Genomic DNA, 21,479 nt, shown 5'->3' on the forward strand with positions numbered 1-21,479 from the left:
ATGAGAATCCTCACACTGTGCCTACCTAGCTAGGGTGAAAGTTAATAAAACAATAAAAATTCCCTAACTACTCTAATTCTTCGGCTGCTCCTGCAGTCCTTTAGAATAGCACCCACTCCAGTGGGCACCTAACACGAACTGAAGAGTCCAGGATGCAGTAGGGGAGGAGCCTACCCTCTAAAGCTTTAGGATAGGTGCCTGGCTCCTTCGGACCCTCCTACATCCCAGTGTTGAGCTGTGTCACCAGGACCATTGAAAGAGAAATATATTTTTTTAAATGGAAAAAGAAATAAATAATTGAACGTGATTTTAGTACATACCGGTATATGCTTTTCTCTGACTCCACAGGGGACATTGGAGTGATACTTACAATAGGTATAGATTGGTAGTCACTGGGAGCTGGCACATTAAGAATTTTAGTCAGTGTGACTGTTTCTCCAGCTCTATACCCTCCACCAACCTTCCAAACCATGCCCGAGGAGAGATGGGAAACAAGGAGAGAGGGAGAGAACAAGAAAACACACTAAAGAAAGAATAAATAATATATATTTTAAAGAGAAAGAAAAACATAAACAGGTATCACCAAAGCAGGAAGTAACCACGCCGATTGGGTGGCTAATGTTCCCTGTGGATTCACAGAAAAGGATTGACCGGTAAGTACAAAATCTTTTTCTCTTATCCAGCAAGAGACCCTGGGGTGATTCTTTCAATGGGGACAGTCCAGAGTTCCCACCTTGGGCACGAGAGCGCTGAGAACCCTGCAGAACTACAATGCCAAATTGTGATGCAGAAACTGCGAAAGATGTTAAGTCTGTAAAAACGCAAAAAAGGTATGGCGGCTTAACCACATAGCTATTCTACACAGTTGGTCCAGCAGCCCGATGAGCAAGTGGTCTAAGCTTTCACTACCGGAGGAAACTTGGAAGGAACCAGGTAAGCTTGTCTACTCTTAAGAAAAAGCCAATGTGCCAGAATGAGCTTGGAAGCCATCCTAGCTGATCATCATAATCATCATACCGGACAAACAGCAAATTTGACCTCTGCCTCAAAGCAGTTCTGTCTGCAAAAATTTTGAACGACTGTATTACATCTAGAAACCTTGAAGGAGAATCATCTGAAAAGACTGGAACCCTAATAGGCTGATTTATGTGGAAGCTGCCAAAGTCTTTTGGAAGAAAACAGAGCAGAACTGCGTACTAGGATGTATCAGGATGGAATATTAATATGGAGATGGAAAGCTCCTAAGTCCAAAACTCCTCTTGCAGAAGCAAAAGCGAGAAGCAGGATAAACTTCCCAGATAGATATTTGAACTCCACCGACTAGAGGTCTAAAAAGAGACGATTGTAAGAAGGAAAGAACCAAATCCCATGGAGCTATAGGGAGGAGTGAATGGTGGATGCAATGAATTGCCCCTTGAATGTCTGTCAACCGCACCAAAAAAAAACCGAATAATCAACAGCGGCGGGTGTTTCACAAAGTTTCTGCAATCTGCAGAAAAGGGATAAGTCGTTAAAAGGCAACATGACACCTAGAATCTTCTTTCGGAATGCTGCCCGATGAAAGACAGAATGTAATCTAATTCATGTGAGTCAGGAAAACACAGCAGAATTCTGTATGTTTACCAAAAATAGAAGGTTTTGGTGAACCCTGGTCTCGTTCTCATTATGCAATATCTCGCAAACACAAGAATGCCTCGATTGCCTTTGAAACTGATCTAAAATCTATTCCCCTCATAGGTCTGAGAGAAAACACTTGCCCATCTCCAGTAGTGGGGGGTTTGAACCAGCCAATCTGATGCAACACAGGAAGACAGAGTCAGAGGAAGTGGACTGCCTAGCAGATTCTCTGGTATTTCTGGAAGGGAGCTAGCTGCTCTGCTGGGAGTCTGCATATAACCACAGTGAGCTGAGACACCCATGCAGGAATACTTGTCTCGGTACTTGTTTCCTATCTGGGCGCCCAGGTTTTCAATGTACGGCACCGTAATGAAATCGTATCGCATCGCATCGGATTCGGTACTCGATGATGTACGATGGCATACGATGCTATCCGATCCGATTTCATTTTAAATCGGATCGCATCGCATGCGGTGACGCGATCAACCCCGATTTTTACATTGGAATCAATGTTAAATGGTCCCTGAGACCCGATTTTACATTGATTTCAATGTAATAACCCCGCAAACCCACGATTTGTATAGGAAACCCCCCCCCCCCTGATGGTTTAAAATGCGCCTCCATTGTTAACGCCACCCCAGTATTGACGTCAACCCGAAGCGTGGCGAGCGCAGCGAGCCCCGCGAGGGGCGGCTGTACGCGTCCTCCGACTTTTTCATACCCCCACTATCCACGTCGGCGTGGAGTTGAGAATAGAATAGTGTGGGGAGCGCAGCGAGCCACCGAGCCCGAAGCGTGGCGAGCGCAGCGAGGGGACGCGGATACCTGTGAAGCCCGCGAGGGGACACGGATACCTGTGAAGTATCCGCGTGCGCTCGCCACGCTTCGGGCTCGGTGGCTCGCTGCGCTCGCCACACTATTCTATTCTCAACTCCACGCCAACGTGGATAGTGGGGGTATGAAAAAGTCGGAGGACGCGTACCGCCGCCGCTCGCCACGCTTCGGGTTGACGTCAATACTGGGGTGGCGTTAACAATGGAGGCGCATTTTAAACCATCAGGGGGGGGGTTTTCCTATATATCCTATGGGCCAACCATAAAAGCGGGAACGAAATCGGATCGCATCGTTCAATATCGTGTATGTGCATTTGTGGTATCCGATTTTTATACGGAGAATAGCATGGTGCGCAATTAACGTAGCGGGCGCCCAGATAGGAAACAAGTACCCTTGTCTCACATGTCAGGTCATTAGATTGAGTAAACCTTTGCAGCACACTTGAACAAGTGAGTGCCTTTGAACTCTTTTCAGCCATGGTGGAAAATACTATATAGGACAATGAGAGAAATGAGGCTGTGAACCAGAAAGACAGTAGAACGGGGCAGAAGGGAAGAACAACCACACTTGCAACCAGCTCCCAGGGGCAATAATCTAAGACTGGCTTGGGTGAGGGGTATAGAGGGAGTACCAATCTAGACCCATTATAAGTATCACTTCTGTGTCCCTTGCTGGATAAAAGATACATATATTTAAGTGTATTAGCATATTCAAATAAAAGTAAAAAAAAAAAAAAAAAAAAAAAAAATCACAAAATTTTCTTATGCTTTTATTAACTTATTACATCTTTGCTAAAGAAAAAACAAAAGCAAATAATAAATGAACCACAAGTGGCAGTAGCGAGCACTCCTGTGATAGAAATGACTGATAAAGCTAGAGAAATGTATCCACCACACTAGAATCATGCAGTGCAAATGAGCTGACAAAGCTGCTTTATTTATTTTTTAACAGTTCACTGACTGCTTCTTTTGGTGGATGTGATAATGATCTTGGAATAGATAAATATAATTTTAACAAAAACAAAAAGAGAACACAAAGCTTCACAAATTATTATTCTCTGTCCCTCTGCATTCAGTTTTATGTTTCAGAACCAAATTTGCAGATGGTTCAGATTAGGAGTCTCCAGGATTGCTGTAAGGGGGTGCGCGTTCTAGGATTAATCACACCTGTGTTTGGAGAAGAAAACATTCATAAGCCTACTATCGTTTACTTTTAATGGAGAGTCTTTATATAGACACACCCACCTGTGACTAGTTACAGCCAGTCATTTAATAATTGCTTTCTTAGAGTTTATCAGTCATTCATCCTAAATGTATTCTACCTCCCAGGAAATATCTAGGGACCATTAGTATATAACACTGTCTTACACACCAATACAAAAGGTGTACTTGCTGAAACTTTAAGCAAGTCACTGTGGTGCAGATTTATTAAGCCTGTTGAAGAAGTGATAAACACACCACCCAAGCACCTTACAGGGCAGCAAGTATCGCATGCGATCCCATTCACCCCCCCGAGTTGGAGGTTGGACGTGCAGCAGGTCCAAACTCAGATCCGATGCACACGGGGCCCATCGGATGTCAAACACATTGGAATTTGGCCATTTTTAACCGATTTCTCGGCCCGATGCGTTGGAATCAGATGAAAAGTGTCCGAATCAGATTGTGTAAGGGGGATTTTAAAGCGTAGAAAAGTAGAATATACCATAATGGCAAACTCTTCAGCAACAATCAATCTTTTACTAAAACAGACCATCGTTGGAGAACAAATTAAACCGTCACCGCCATAAAGATACATAATGAGCAATGTTAAAATGACTTACTGCTGCAGAGATTCAAGACCAGGAGGGAGATTACACCCAGTGTATGCTCCATTTATTATGCTGTACTCAAGCAATGCACATGAACAAGGATCCTTGTAGGAAACAAAAAGGAGTATATAAAAATACATGAACAAATAAGAAATACAATACTATTACATAAGTAAAGAGAGATGCTGATTTTTGGACACTTACCGTTTACTCCTTTTCTCTTAAGTATGCTGGGGAACAATGGACCATGGGACTGCAGGTTGGGGGTTAAGTTGGCCCCCAAACTGTACTGGAGCTTTAAAAAGAAACAACCCCCAACCTGCAGTCCAATGGTCAACCCCAGAATTTCAGTAATTCTTTAGAATAGTCCGAAAAAAGTATCAGAAACCCAGTCAAACGGTTATAACAATCAAACTAGTAGGGAAGACTGTCAAGAACCAAACCTTGCATGAGTATGAGGGTTTCACAGTACACAGTGTTCCCGAGCATGCTTCATGGAAATGTATTTAATATTAATTGTCCAAAAATCTGGGGTTGACCATGGGACTGCAGTTTGAGGTGGTTTCTTTTTAAAGCTTCACTACAGTTTAGGTGCCAGCTTTTTATTTTATTTATGTGCAATAGCCTGCTGTGCATCTGGCCAACCACGTTTATGCACATTGTATAAGCAGAGAATCCATATGACAGACAGAAAAGATTTTATCCAAGCAAATTTGCAGAGGTCGAACTATGTCTAGTAGATCATCTGGGTCATGGGAATTCGCCGAAGGGGGGAAAACAGAAAAAGATCATTACTGATTTAAGTGAAAAAACAACTTTGATCTGGAATGAAGGAACAGCAAGGAGAATGCAGAGTCTATAGTACCAGACACAAACCCCATTGTGCTACTGGCAGATAAAACAATAGTGAAACACATCCACACCCCATAAAAAAAGGTACTGAGCCCCAAAAGATGTGACAAACACTACTGGAAATAAATTAAAAGGGCTGAAACCCATATTTTCAAAGACGGTGGATTACATTTAGCTTCCAACCCAGAAGGAAGGCCCAAAAAATAAAATAAAAACAATATTGGTGAAACTAGTATTTATTTTAAACCACAATATGTAGAGAGTCTATACCCTGTACTATGCGAGTAAGTCCCAGTGATCGTGAAAACCCCACAAAATGATGGGTCCCTGGGACCCCTCACTTACAAAAATCGGGGTCCTACTTGACCTTTTCTGGGTCCCAACAGAATAAAGCCTTCTCTCCCCATCCCCAGCATGGCACATACAGAAGCCTCCTCCTCTCTTCCATATGGCATATACCCTGAGCCAAGGGCCAGCCTGAGCCTATTTTTTTTGGTAAGCAAACATAGATTTGGGCACCCCAAAATTGTGGCTATTGTGGGTTGGGGGGTAATCAATTGGCAATTTGCCCACTCACATAAAGCAAGATACACATATACTAGAAAAAGGCATAATGTCGGAATAGGGACACCTGTGCTGCAGCAATCAGGATTCTGCCCCTGTCTATTGTTTCTAGAGCAAAATTAAAAGTAATGGCAGCAGGAACAGGAGGGATAGGGTGAGTGAAATCCCAGCAGAGTCTATAGGCTCCTCTCCTACAGGCAGCTCTGCCTGTTAAGAGGTAATTGGTGAGCTGCAGCCTCTCTGCCAGCCGTGCAGTGAGGGGAGGAGGGGACAAGTGGGCCAATAACAGCCAGCACTCAGAGCCTGGAGGAGGTGACAGTGACACACAAGAGAGCAGCACCGCGAGGTAGGAGAGGAGGAGGGAAGTCTGCAGCCCGAGTCCTGCTAGCAATAAATCCCCTTACATGACACAGCCAAGCAGCCTGCTAAATGGACCACGCACCCCTCTTACCTCTACTTCCTGCCCAGGTCTGCTCCGTCCTCACTGTCACACCTCCTTGGTTCTGGCCCCCAATGCTGTTTTCAGTTCCTCGTGCTCCGTCCTCACACCAGCCGCAGCTCTGTTCCCCTGCTGAGCAGCTGCTTCTGGTATTGGCTCCAGCCGTCTGTTGTTGAGGCGCAGTGCAGGAGCCAGCTTACGCAGCTTCCGTGCACTGCTGCCTATGACTCTGCGGTGACAGGGACCCTTTCAATTTTGCGCCCAGCAGATGTGTGAAGCGGCCGTCACGCTGTGTCTTCTCCACAGTCGCATCACAACTGAGGGGGAAACGGATCCCTCCGCCCTTGTCACACATATTAACACGGCGTGCACGCCGAAATGGGCGGAGCGAGTCCCAGGGGACCCAGCCATTCATAAAAAAAATTAGTCCCTGGTGCTCAAAAGTGGGTAAAATAAAATTACTGCAGACTACCAAGTAATAACCTTGTGTAGAAAAAGAACTTGTAGCAAGTCTGGATGAGAAGAAAGACCCCACTTGTGACCTGCCAATATGAGGAATGTCAGCATACCACGACCTACATTGCAAGCCTAAAGCCACTAGGATTCCAATCTTCCATTGAATTCTGTTGCACTGCATTACGGAAAGCAACATTAGGTCTGATGAAAACAGATACACTAGATGCGAACCCACAGCACTGCTATGGCAGGCACTGCAAAAAAACAGCGGGTCTCCAAATACCGCACAGAGGGGGAAATTTACTAAGATGTGTATTCAACTTCACATGTGATGTTGCTATGGGAAACCAATCAGATCCTGTCTACTATCTTCTAGAGCAGGCATTCCCAACCACGGTCCTCAAGGCCCACCAACAGTGCAGGTTTTAGTGATATCCAGGCTTCAGCACATATGGTTTAATCAGAATCCCTCAGTTACTAATTAAGTCACCTGTGCCCAAGCCTGGATATCTACAAAACCTGCACTGTTGGTGTGCCGTGAGGACCGTGGTTGGGAATGCCTGTTCTAGGGGGTGCAAAATAAATAAGTAGATTCTATTTGGGTGCCCATAATAACATCCCATGTGAAGTAGAATACACATCTTAGTAAATTTCCCTCAGACTGTGGACTATTACTGAAGGGACCACACCTGATTAAGCCTAAGGAAGTTTGCCTTGTAATTTCCCACTGCTAGTATGACACAAACGTTTCTACTTTGGAGAGGATTCAGTCTGTATCAATACTATCTTGCTGTAAGGGCTTTACTACCATAGCAGTGTACAGGGTACATCCAAATACGAACTGGTTGGCCCACCAAGAAAGACTGAGCTTCTCAAACAAAAAGGCTGTTAGCTCCAGCAAATAAAAGACAGATCTAGCTATGAAGTAGAAAAGAAGCATTGGTGCCAAGGATGCAATGTCACAGCCCCCCGATGTCCAAAATCATGGGTCAATAGTTAGTGTTCTCTCTAGGATTTTTTGGTGGCAGGGCACCGCTGCACGGGGGCAGCACAATGGGGGCGGACCGGGCCCGCCGACGTCACAGTTGTGGGCGGTCCTGGGCCGCCGACATCACAAAAGGGGGCGGGCCCGGCCCCACCGAAGTTGCTAAGCTGCCGGGGAACGCCGGTCATCGCCGTCTACGGCGGCGCTGGGCTTCCCCGTGCAAACCGTTGGGGCCGGCACCAGGCTGTTTTAGCGGGGTGCTGCTAGAGGGGCAGGGCGCATTTTGCCCTTTAAAAATAGGGCAGGGTGCAGCGCTAAAACAGCCTAGCGGGAACACTAATTGTCACAGGAACCGAAACCAGTGACAAGGGAAAACAGCCACCAAAGGAGAGATTGACAAGATATGTCTGTTCCAATCAGAAAACCGAAAGAAGATGGCTGGGCGTCACTTTTAGTTTGGACGAATTTTCCACCAAAATAGCCTTTTATACAATTTGCCATATGGAATGGTCACCAAGGTATAGACTATCGTTTAACCAATTTTTGCACAACAATATCCACAGACTAGGTACTATCTGCACTGTGTTGATTAAGTTCCATAGGGTTTGTGTTGCTAAGATAGGAGACACATCTGTAAGTCAGAATACAGCTGCAACGTTTAAAAAGGTGAACTCCTAAACCAGGTACATTCAAAACCATGAGGTAAAATCATATTGCAGGAAAACATTTTTTCAAATGACATGACCGTGATGGGAATGGAAAGATAAGCTTTCCTGACGTCCAATGGAAGTGTATGATCCACGTACACCCTGATGATCAAGTCACAAAAAAAACCCCAGGATTTGTTCAGATAAAGCCATGTGGTCTACAACAATAAAGTGCGTATTTGTCTACGCTACATATTAAACACTCACACTCCCTTTATACTCCAACTCAGAAGTGATCGTGGCACAGGGATATATACTCTAAAAGGGTAAGAGCGCGCATGGTGCCCAGGCGGTCTCTTCATAGAAACCGGAGTGCTGTGAGGGGTACACACTGGAGAGTATCCCCAACCGCAGCTGCCGCACGGTAAGCCTAGGAGTGCTCCCTGCAACCAGATGTACTCAAATTGTGTGCTGCTACAAGCAGCACCCAGTACCTAACTAAAAAATACAACACAACAAAAACTTACAAAAAAAAAAGTAAAAAAAAATATACAATATAAAGCTTCACAGACGCCCCTGAAAACTTGTACCCTACGCTATGAGGCACATACAGAAGCCTAGAATTTTGAGGTTGCAGGAAGACTACATCATTGGTTTAGCTTGAAAAATAAAAAAAAGTTGTAGAGTCTGATGCTGGCAATATACTGCTATATACCATTTACTTCTGGAGATAATCACACACAGATTCACATTTCCTCTAGCTGCAATAAATAAAAATACAGACAAAATATAAAGATAGAGTCACTCTCTGGGGTTTAAAAGGTTAGATGACAGACTATCATACAATACATCTGCAATGCCAACAACAACTTGACACATGTACATACCTTCACAAGGATATGTGGATTTCCAAGCACAATTAGCAAGGCCTTTGGCCGAGTAGTTGCAACATTGAATCGTTTTGGATTGGAAAGGAATCCTAGCAAATTCCTTGTATCACCATGAAGAGATTCTTCACAGGATCGCACCTGTAAAATATTTAGAGTTCTAATCTGAAAATGGGAATCATGCTGAGATGTATATAGTCACATCAAGTGAACAGCAGAACTGGTGTAGTGATTAGCACTACTGGATCACAGCAGTGAGATAATGCCTTCATTATAGGTGAAACTGCGGGATGGTGGTAGTGGTGGGGGCAGCATAGAGACCCTGCACCCCAAAGATTGCCACCGCCTATTTGGAGACAGATTCTAGAGGTGCTCCTTCACCTCTAGCATCTGACAGGGGAGCGCAGGGAACCCAGTGCTAACCGGAAAGGTGGATTCCGGGAGTGCTGGTCGTGCTGTTCACCGGTCAACGCAACACCCCAGTCAACAAGCATGTAACACACCCTCCCCCATGGCAACAAGCATGTATTCCCCTGTTTCAACAAGCATGTAATCCCTCGTGGCAACCAACATGTAGATAATCAGGTATTTGTGTTGCATAATATGCAATAGGCATTCTGGTGTGTGGCATAATATGTGATGGGCATTACGGTGTGCAGCAGAATGTGTAATGGGCACTACGGTGTGCAGCAGAATGTGTAATGGGCCCTACGGTGTGCAGCAGAATGTGTAATGGGCCCTACTGTGTGCATCACAAAATGTGTAATGGGCCCTACGGTGTGCAGCAGAATGTGTAATGGGCACTACGGTGTGTAGCATAATGTGTAATGGGCACTATGGTGTGCAGCATAACGTGTAATGGGCATTACGATGTGCCTAATCCTTGCATTGTGTGTCCATGAAGCTCTACCTGGCGCAGTGTGTCTAAGGGACTCTAGCTGGCGCAATGTGTAGAAGTGGCATTACTGTGAATTGGTACCACTATGTGACCACACCCCTTTCCCACGCCCTAAATTTTTGGTGCACTCCTTCGGAGCACAGTATCCCTGTTTTTACTGTGTGTGAGAAGGGGCACCAAAATGTCTAGTTATGGCTCTGCAGCTACTGGGCACACTATGGGCCCAATTCAGACCCATATATGTGGAAACTGCCATGCGAATGTCTTCAGTGATTAGAACACCCACAGAGGCGTTTACCATGTCAAGGGAGGTAAGGGGGCAGGCAGGGGAACAGCCAGCATTTTATGGGACCACAGGCATGTCGATGTCTGCTCAGGATGGGTGGCTGATGTCAGCACCCATCCCAAATTTGAAGACAGGCGGACATCTGAAAAGTTAATTGATAATTTGAAGGTCAGCACCTATCGAATGATTTCTGTTCCATTCGGCCGCATGCGAGGGGATGTGTAAGCGTACAAATCCACTCGCATGAAAATACAGGAATTTGTGCAGTGGGAGCCTAAGCCTAATGAGAGCTGTGAGTAGATCAGAAAATCCCTGCAAAAAACACAATATTTGAGAATCAGATTGAGTATTGGACACTGAACTCACAAATGCTATAAAGCTAAATTTCCACAATACGGCATCAGCAAGCAGTGTTGCCATACATAAACACTTACATGGGAATGCAAAGGTGGGCAAGATAAATAAAAAAAAAAAAAAACTTGCATACCTTGAATCCTATTTTGGATAACTTCGGGCACCAGATGCCCACAGTATCCAATAAATAAAAAATTAAATATTTGCAGGGTTTTCACTGGAAAAAAACCCATACTCACCTATCCAGTAGTCTCTGGGAGGTCTCACACACACACACACACACACACACACACACACACACACACACACACACCTGCTGCAGACAACTTGGGTCCCTGGGTTCTATAGAAATCACTTGTCCCATTTTCCTGCAGCTGTGGGAAAAACCCAGTGCTTTTAATTAAAGCCCCCTTTTTCATCACCAATAGAGGTGTTCCCCTCTTTATCAAATGTGTTCTCATACATTTTGCAGTAGTCACAGTTATCCACTTTTCTTGATGCACTATGTTCCGTGAGACTTTGGTTGCACAAAGTCTTTTTCACTCAAATTTGCACCCGAGTCAATGTGGTGTAATATGTTGTGGATTAACGGATCGACTGGGTTTAGGTCTAGAATATCATGGTCAACTAGGGGTCAAAGCCATCTGGTTTGACGTCTATACTTGTTCATCTGCGCTTACATAGACAGTGATGCTAGATTGACAGGAGGAAAGTATCGTCGGGAACCTGGTCGACATGGGTATTTTTTTGGTGCCGAATGTCAGGGGGGTGTCCATGGACACTGTGCATGCGCAGTGTCTGCTCGCCATGCTTCGGGCACGGTGCCTCGCTACACTGAGCACACTATTATAATCTTACTACTATCTCCACTTGGATAGTAGGAACCAAGTGGACTAGCACCAAAGAAAGACAGACAGATAAAAAAATCCCTGTGTCAACCTTGCTACTGTCGACCAGGCTCCTGTCAATCTAGTTTCACTATATAAACGTGGACGTCCAAGTATAGATGTCTAACTAGACACTGTCGACCCTTAGTAGTCGACTATAGTATTGTCGACCTAAACCCAGTAGAGCCGCAGTCCAGATACCGTGCAATAAAACCGCTAAAAAAAAAAAAAGCTAAAAACCGAAAAAACACATTTCAACTCTTACAAACGGTAGCACCGGAAACATTCATAGTAAGCAATACCAGTCAAACATTGACTACTTACCATTGAAATAATGATTACCAAGAATTCTTGTCCCTGAAATTCTTCGACTGATCCTACTTTGATATCCATTAGGTCAACAGTGCGGAGCAGAGTTCTTATTTTCTCCCCCTAAAAATAGATATACAGTAGTAGCTGTCACAGCATTGGAGCACATGGTAATTGTTAAGAGGTTACTCCGCTAAATTGTTACAATAACAGACAGAAAATATGTAAAAAGGTTTTAATAATAGAGCATACGCTGCCATTAAAAATGAAGTAAAATAAAACAAATGACAGGAACTATACTATTATTAAGTTTCTTATAGTGTGCAGCATTTTCTATTGTGCCTTGTAATATGAATAAAAAAAGTGATAGAACAAAACTGGGTAATAAACAGAGACATTGAGGTAGGAAGCCCCTGCTCACAAACTTACAATCTTTAGGGAAATAGGCATTGATAGACAAGCATAGGTCCACCAGATTGTAAATGTTCTGGGTGGGCTGTAATATATGGTAACACAGTCATATTGCCCACAGGTTCGGTGCATGTGAAAGCAGAAAACAAATAAATGTGAGGATGTGTGGACTGTACAGTGAGGATGTATTTAGATAGGAAAGCTTCTGAAAGATATGTGGATGGTTCCAGAATTTGATAAGCTTTTTTGAAGGAAGGTTTGGAGACTAGAGAAGAATCTTATTATGGGCCTTATTCTAGTTCACTCTTACTGACAAAATCCTTCTTGGATGGACAAAACCATGTGCTCTGCAGGTGGGGCAGATGTAACTTGTGCAGAGAGAATTAGATTTGGGTGAGTTATTTTGTTTCTGTGCAGGGTAAATACTGGCTGCTTTATTTTTACACTTTGAAGTAAAACCCCCACCCAAATCTAACTCTCTGCACAAGTTACATCTGCCCCACCTGCAGTGCACATGGTTTTGTCCATCTAAGAAGGATTTTCTCAGAAAGAGTGAACTAGAATAAGGCCCTATGTGAGGGAGGGCATTCCTCAAAGTGGGTGAAGCCCTAAGAAAGTCCTGCAATTGTGAATGGAAGCGAGTCAAGTGTAGATGAGAGACGCAGACCTTGTGCAAAGCAGAGAGCTCTGGGATTGAGAAAGCCGCCCTGTGAGCGGAGAAACGCGTTTTCCACAGGAGTCCTTGCTAGAAGCTGGCCGCCCAGTACCTCCATTCAACTGCCTGACCCGTGGGTTCATCAATCAGCAGCACACTTGGAACTGTGGCAGAGTCCCCAGGTGTGGCTGCTCCACGAGAGTCTAGCGAGCTACGGCAAACTGCCGCCGGGAGAGACTGAGGCCACGATCCATACACCAAGGCTGGAGAGAAGCGCCGGCGCCAAGTGCACCTTCAACTGAAGCCGCGATACCAGCCCTGAGCGGCGCAGCCCTTCAAAAGAAAAACCGTGCTTCTCCAGCTTCCCCGCAGCGGCACCATTTAGGCTGAATAGCCGCTTGCCTGGGACGGGTAATATACCTCTATTTATCATACACTTCTGGACAAAACTATTGTACTATAGCGCTGGATGCACTTGTGTTTTTAAGTAGTGACTGGCCTAAAGCAATTCAGCTATAACAACTGGCATTTGGAAAATTACACCTGACAATAAGCTCCAGCACTTTAGACATCTGTACAAAAAAACCCGGACGCGGGTAAATGCACTATAAGTTGGAAAGTGCCTCATGCCTCATTTAAGGCTGACCCCTCACTCATAAGAAACGTGTTTAGCTCAAAATCAACCAGCTAAAATTCCATACTTATTTATATACCTACCTAAAGATCTTCAATTATTATTTAATCCCCCATAATTTGATTTACATAATATTTAATATGAGATGTGTACCCAATAAATTTTATTGATTTTAAATGTTTAGTGTGTCACTTCAGCGCCCTGTACTATTTTGGTAGATTTGTGGTATTTTGGAGAGGTTGGCATTCCTCCAGTACGGTGGCTGCAGAAGATACACTGCCCAGTACACACTACGCTAGCCCCGAGCGCCGCAGACAATTGTTGTTCTATTTTGTAAATTGTGTATGATTGCAAACATTTTACAATTATTGAGAAACCCATTTTTTTTATCTTGAAGAAGTCACTGATGACTAAAAACATTTGGTGACAAGCTATTGCAATTCAGAGTGAGCTAGATAGGCTGGCATCAAGTCCGTTAAAGAAACGGTAGCACAAGTGTACATTTATTACTGTGCAATGGTCTTACTATTACATATTTTTGATAAGTTTTTAATTTATTTTAGTGGATGTTTTATATTGTAATGGTTCTCCTATTTCTGAATAATTGTCTTTGGGCATTTTGATTATATTGGGTGATCTTAAGGCGATTGTTTACAAAGAATTTATACCTGTGTTATCTAACAAATAAAGAAGTTTATTATAAGAAGGTTTTGGGATTGCTGCCATATTGAAATTCAGATAAACATTTAAAGATATTCTCAAAAATATTAGTATATTAAAGAAAACCACTTGTAGCGCAATATAGGTTTATAATTATATATATATACTCTCTGACGACGGAGCCTGCGAGCTCCGATACGTTTTGTTTCCTGCACATGGAATAAATATTCCTATTTGGATTTCACCATTTACCACTGACTCTGAGTGCCGCTTACTCCCGCTACATACATACATATATATATATATATATATATATATATACATATATATATATACACATACATACATACATACATACACACACACACACACACACACACACACACACACACACACACATACATACATATACATACATACACACACACGCATATTTATGCAGTTGTAAACAGTTCAGCAGCTGTTGTTCCTCGCACCAGATATTCACCATCATATCTTTATGCATGACAACTATGTTTTATACAATCTAAGTATATAAGCAGCACAAAGTATTGTCTGAAAAACACTGCTGTAACTTAATAGTTTAACATTTCTAGGGGTACTTGTGTACTAGCACGGCGCCCACAATATTAGGTCGCACGACATATAATTGCATGCCATTGCATGGCATACAACCAATGCACTGCGATTTTAAATTGTATAAGCCCTCTATACGATGTTTAATTGTATAAGCACCCTAATGGGCCCTTACAATGTTAAATGCAGCCCCACGTGACCCCCACTATGAATGCAAACCCGCAGCGTGGCGAGCACAGCGAGCTCCGCGAGGGGACGAGTATTACTTTACATGTATTCCGCGGCCGCTCGCCACGCTTCGGGCTCGGTGGCTCGCCACACTATATAAAATCAACTCCACACCGACGTGGATAGTGGGGGTATGGAAGGGTCGTAGGACGCGTACCGCTGCGCTCGCCACGCTTCGGGTTGGCATGGTAGTGGGGGTGCTTTTAACATAGTAAGCACCCAATACGCTTAATTAACTTATAGGGGCCACTTTTAACATGGGAAAACCCTTTAGGGTGCTTATACAACTTTAAATCTCATACCATTGTATATGCGATAGAATGGCACACAATGCCATACAATTTGATGGTATACAATTTAAAATTGTATAACTTTGGCTGCCATCGCGCAACATCGCATACCATTGCATGCCTTATGGTCTGCGATGCGATGGGCGCCGTGCTAGTACACAAGTACCTTTCTAGAAGAAGCAGTAAGTACACACAGTAAGCACCTGCTTTCGATATGGTGTGATCACTCCAATGTCTTTGGCAGACACGGATGTAGAGACATGTTTAGCAAGGATACAGCAGTATCTCATGACCTGTACAGCTTCAGATGGATTGAACCAAGATGGGTTGCTTCCTTCACGCATTTCTGTTCCCTGTGGTAAAAATACAGTGGTGTCAATAGAAAAGGCAGTTTAAAACACTAAATCCATGGTGCTAAAATCAACAAAGACTAACTGAAGCAATCTGCAGCACCAAAGGGATGTACTCAAAGTTACAAGCAAAACACAGAAAATCAGAAAACGGTTACTACTGCTAATATACACAGTATATCTAGATCTCACATGTAATAAAGCAGCACTCAGAAGTCTTCAATATGCGGTGACAGTATAGGTATTTGTTCCTGGCATAATTATTATTGGACTAAATACCTATACTTTCACCGCCTATTGAAGACTTCTCAGTGCCACTTTATTAAGTGTGTTATACTGTTACAGACCTTTTTGACCAAGGAAGGCAACGGAGCAAGTTGATTGCATGAGCTCAATTGGAGTGCTGGGGTTGCTGCTACATACATACATACATACATACATACATACATACATACATACATACACACACACACACACACACACACACACACACACACACACACACCTTCAGTGGCTGAAGTGCTGGACAGTATGGAAAAAAATGGGACATACATAAAATAGTCAAAACAAATGCAGGCTTGAATGAACACAGGATAGGGAGGGCCCTTCTCATGAGAGTGCTTCCATTTTAATAGAAAGATGGCAGTGCTAAAACAAGAGGACAATAGTGGAGATTGGGTCAATTATGAAGTCATATTAACATGCATCTTATAGGTCTAAACAGGATGAGCTCTAATCAGAAGTCGGGTGGCTTTCAAAGAGCATGTAAAGATCTGAAGCCTGAAGGGGAGTTGTATGGGCATGGTATGGAATGATACAGGAAAAGTCTTGCAAGCGGAGTGAGATTTTGCTACCAGAGATGATACAGATCAGTGGTAGAATTACGAGGCAATGTTCTCACCCTATACAGGCAAGAAGGATACTATTCTGCCATATGATCGGAGATGTATAAGTAATGTTGTTGTTAAGGGATTTGGATGAATAATTTGAAATGGATTTAGGAGGACACTGGTAGCCAGTGAGAAGCTCAGTCTTACTGCTAAATCATGCTACATTCTTCAACCTCTGCTGTGGAGGCTATACAGCCCCTGTGGTGATTCACTGGCCATATGCCTGTAATGCTTGCAGTATCCACGCAAATTATATACTAGTAAGCCCGCTTGAAGCAAAAGCTTTGAAAGCTAGTCTGCTACCTTGGGATTTGCATGTGAGAGAGATAGAGATGTAGCTTCACCCGTTGCCAACAGATGGCAGTGTTTCAGAGACAAACGGACACTAGGCATGTGAAAAAATGCTCAGGACCAGGAGAATTTTGGATAACGGATTATTCCGTATTTTGGAATATTTTAATATTTCAATGATGTATTTTGAAGTATCTTGCATTTATGCTGTATAAACGGGATGCAGTCAAAATCCCGAATGGGTCATAATACCGACAAAGACAAAATCCCGACAGGGACAAAATACCGACAAGGGCAAAATACCGACAAGGGCAAAATACCGACATCTAGAATGTACAGGTGAAACAGTCAACATGCCTTTGTGTCGACAGGTCGTGAGGTCGATATGGATTTTTTCACGTTTTTTTGACCCGACATGTGCCGACAGGCGATATTTCATGCCCTACTATCCACTAGGGCGCGGTGGGAGAATAAAATAGTGTGTCGAGCTCAGCGAGGCACCGTGCCCGAAGCATTGCGAGCGAAGCGAGGGGCTGTGGTTCACTTCCAACTGTGTCCATGTCGACCGTCGGGTAAAAAAACAGTGAAAAACCCATGTCGCCCTCGTGACCTGTCGACTGTTTCACCTGTACATTCTAAATGTCGGTATTTTGACCTTGTCGAGATTTTAAATGTCGGGATTTTGTCCTGGTCGGTATTATGACCCTGTCAGGATTTTGACCCTGTCAGGATTTTGACCCGGTCAGGATTTTGATAGTCAGGATTTGATACCGAATCCGTATAAACACATCAAACACATAAAATTAACACAAATATATTTTATTTGTTCAAAAAACAATTTTCAAAACATGAAACAAAATTTGTGTACTCTCTCAGATATTGAATTTGAATGCCAAGCAATCATTGTCTTGCACATATATAGTGCCAGTTACATAGCATGTCCTCAGTAGTGCTGTTACAGATGTCCCCAGTGAGTTTTTAGCAAAAAAAATATATTTTTCACTTTCTGAAATGTATGGTTTTCGGAATAATTTGGATAACGGATATTCGGATACAGGATACTCAACCTGTATTATATATCCGATTGTTTAGATCTCCTCACACTTTGAAGAAACTGTACCCAAACTATTTTGTGGTTCTTGCCTTGGTATTTATCCTTGTTTAAAAAAAAGGAGGATAAAATTGGTATAAAATGGTTTTCCATAATAAAATCTGTTCTTGAAAATTATTTTTTTTTTCCTTGGTTCAATTTAAAAAAAAAAATATATAAAATCTGCAGGAATAATATGGTAGTCCAACAAAATAGCAAAAAGACAACCTATTGCATCAAGTGAAGGCCCCTCTGACTTCACTAAAGTCAGGATAAGGAAACCTAGACAATAACTGCTAAGTGGGCAAAATGTTTGAAAGAGGGGACTCAAATTCTCTAGGTAAAAAGAGAGTAATTTCACAGACTTTCTACACTAGTGTGTAGTAATGTATTGGTTGAGTGGGTGTGGCATTAATCACTTTTCAATTTTATAAAAACTACCCCCTCACAGGACTCCAATAGCAGCAGAGGGTAGGTCCTCCCTCACATTCGACTCCTACACTGACCAGGACGAGAGCACTTTTAATAGGCCAGTTGCACCAAACTAAAAAGTAGAGAGTGATAAAACATCCAATCAGCTAATAACTGCCATTTTTCAAACCCAACCTGTAACGTGAAATTTAGGAGATTAATGGCTGGTTGTTTATCATTCTCCACTTTATCTGTTTTTTAAAGCTTTGTGCTTCTGGCCCAATGTATTCACAGAGAACCAGCCACACTCACCCTTCTGCAGTAAAGGATTAAACCATACTTGTTTTGGGTGGGAGTTTAACAAAAATACATTAAGAAAATTCTATAGATGGTATCTATCTGAAATCTTTTTTAGGTAAAAAGAAAGTTTAAATTAAGACGGCTTCACTTAACTTTCTGAAACTAAAAAAAACAAACAAAACACATGCTACAATGATATTCCATTTTTCACTTGTGCATATGTTATGATGCCAACATAGAGTACATTGCTCTATAGATACACAATTTTTTTTATAATTAGAAATGCAGTGATAATTACAGGTTGAGTCTTCTGTACCCGAATATCCAAAAACCGAAATATTCCAAAAACCGTGGGTTTTCAGAATATTTTGGAGTTTTTTTTGTTCACCCCACCCATTTTTTTTTAAACTTTCCAGGCCCCCCGGCATCCACGGCGGGCTTTAGGATCCTCTTTTAGCGGTATCTCCGGTCCCAGGGGTGCATTGCACAAGTGCGCCGGTGACATCGCCTGCAAACTCGTGCAATGCACCCCTGGGACCGCTGAAGAAGATCCTGAAGGCCACCGTGGACACCGGGGGACCAGGTAGGTATGTTAAAAAAAATAATAATATCCAAAACCCGTAAAAATCCCTTATCCGAAATGCTCATGGTCCTGAGCATTTTGTATAAGGGATACTCAATCTGTATTATAAAAATTGCTAATTTTAATTGTTATGCTCTAGCATAATTATACCCTGCATATCATATTATTGTTAACAGCAATAGAAAAGAAAGAAAAAAATTAAAATATTACAATAAATACAAAATGATTGCCAACCGTTGTTCCTTTTCTTACTTTTTTTGCATGAGTATTAACCGCTATATTATTTAAATAACTGTAGTACCAAGATTCAATATGTTATAATTAATTTATGCTGTGTGTTTCTTTAGGAGTATTTGATACTACTTGCTATAATAAATTGCATTAGCAGAGACTACTATAATTGAACAGGGTATTTTACCGTAGTCATATATGTGAGTTCATTAGGACTTCTGAAAGTTACAATTTTTTATTACATTTCCAGTTAAATAATTATTTAAGATATCATGTCGAGCATTGTTCAGGGAAGAGAGCAGATCATAATTCATAAGCACACAATTAACACTTTTGTCAAATTTCTAGAACATTGATACAATTTAAATAAAACTGGATCACTACATACCCTGACCCCATGGAAAATTAATGGGAATCCTTTCTTGGGCAGTTTGTCCCATCTCAAGAGACGATTCACAACTGCTGGATCTGCACAGACTTCCAGTTCTTTGTGGTAGAACAGTTTGGATGGGAGCTGGAGCAAGGCAGCATGTGACCGATAGTTTTTCCTAAGCTTTGTAATCTTTCAGTAATAAAATAATAAACAAGAATAAAAACAAGATCAGGCATTTTTTTCCAGTACTATGGCAGTTGATATATATCTAGCTATATAGTCTCTATTTATATTAAACCTATAGGTTGTAAGCTTGTGAGCAGGGCCCTACTACCTCTATGTCGGTTTGCTCCTACGCAGTTTGTTTTATCACTGTTCCAATTGTAACCCACAACGGAATATGCTGGGCTATATAAGAAACTGTAAATAAATAAAATAAATCTATATATGGATAGAGATTCAGTGCCCAGTGAAGCTATACACTTGATCAGTGTAATAGCCTCATCATTTATTGGTTTAGTCCAGAGGTTCCCAAATGGTGTGCTGTGGCACCCTGGGATACCTTTGGACAATTGCAGGAGTGCTTCGGGTTGGTGGTCCAGGATCAATTTAATTAAACCAAAGGATGACATAAAACACGATTCACTTATTGAGAAATTTAGAAAAAAAACAACTTTTAACTTCTTAGGGGTGCCGTGAAAAAAAGTAAAATATTCTATAATGCCGTGATTCCAAGAGGTTTGGGAACCACTGGTTTAGTCACATCTATATCAAAACAATGTACATTGTTCGCATCAAAAAATTTGTCATAGCAAGAATATTAGTAACCAGATCAGGGAGCCTATATACCACTAGGGGAGGAAGGCTCTGTGTATGTCTCTTTTTTTTTTTTGGGAGGGGTGTTGAGGGGGCAATACGTTTATGGACTAGTTGTTTGGCAATAGTCAAATTAGCACAGGATTAAATTTATGTTGGAGCAGAATAAGCACACTATTTCCTTAAAGTAAATAGGAGGAGCAGCTTCAGCCAAAGCACTGATTTGTCCAATTTCCAACTTTGTGCGACACATACCAGCAAAGGATTGTAGTTCCCACAGGCCCCAAATGTTTCTTCATCTCTTAAATAAATTGGCAGAGCCATTAGTCTCTCCAGCAGTGATATATTAAGCCCACATGCCAAAGCAAATCTAGACTTTATTACTGGTCCAAGTTGCTTGGGATCTCCTGCAAGAACGATCTGTAAAGGTAAAACATGAATTTAAAAATTGAGCAATTTACATAAAAGGCTTGAAGAGTTTCTGAGTAATAAGTTGTACCTGTCCGGTTACTTCAGATACTAGGCCCAGAGGTATGAGACACTCTGGCTCACTGGCTTGTCCAGCTTCATCAATGAATACGTGAGTAAAGTGCCCGACTCTGAAACAATCCAAGAGTATAAAGAGGCAACGTGTTTTTAAAGATTTAGCATCTTCTGTAAACAGGATGTATATCAAGGTCACTTTACATCTCATTTCTGAAATCTAGAGGTCTCACATAAATTGATTTACTTACCACTGATTCACAGTAAGGGATTTTAAGATTACAGTATATTCACTGAAAAGTCATGGGATAACAGTATGTACAGGATATGGTAGGTGGCACCAACGTACTGCATCAATTGTAGTCTCCAGAGCCTGTTTGGTAAT

At 42.3% G+C, this 21,479-nt stretch overlaps 1 protein-coding gene across 3 annotated transcripts in view; it reads right to left on the minus strand.

Moving 5' to 3' along the window:
* Positions 1–3,204: 3,204 nt before the first annotated feature.
* Positions 3,205–21,479, minus strand: part of MOV10L1 (Mov10 like RNA helicase 1) — a 110,933-nt gene continuing 92,658 nt past the window's right edge. For all 3 annotated transcript variants that reach the window (XM_083182892.1, XM_083182893.1, XM_083182894.1), the window contains 8 exons: positions 21,111–21,210; positions 20,867–21,031; positions 19,811–19,984; positions 15,480–15,629; positions 11,838–11,945; positions 9,089–9,229; positions 4,271–4,362; positions 3,205–3,617 (listed from right to left, as the gene is read on the minus strand). In XM_083182892.1, coding sequence (XP_083039018.1) covers positions 3,608–3,617; positions 4,271–4,362; positions 9,089–9,229; positions 11,838–11,945; positions 15,480–15,629; positions 19,811–19,984; positions 20,867–21,031; positions 21,111–21,210 — 940 coding nt within the window. In that variant the 3' untranslated portion in view covers positions 3,205–3,607. The remainder of the gene's footprint in view (positions 3,618–4,270; positions 4,363–9,088; positions 9,230–11,837; positions 11,946–15,479; positions 15,630–19,810; positions 19,985–20,866; positions 21,032–21,110; positions 21,211–21,479) is intronic.

The sequence above is a fragment of the Crinia signifera genome, chromosome 4 (assembly GCF_055691185.1).
Source record: "Crinia signifera chromosome 4, ASM5569118v1, whole genome shotgun sequence".
In the NCBI taxonomy this organism is placed as follows: domain Eukaryota; kingdom Metazoa; phylum Chordata; class Amphibia; order Anura; family Myobatrachidae; genus Crinia; species Crinia signifera.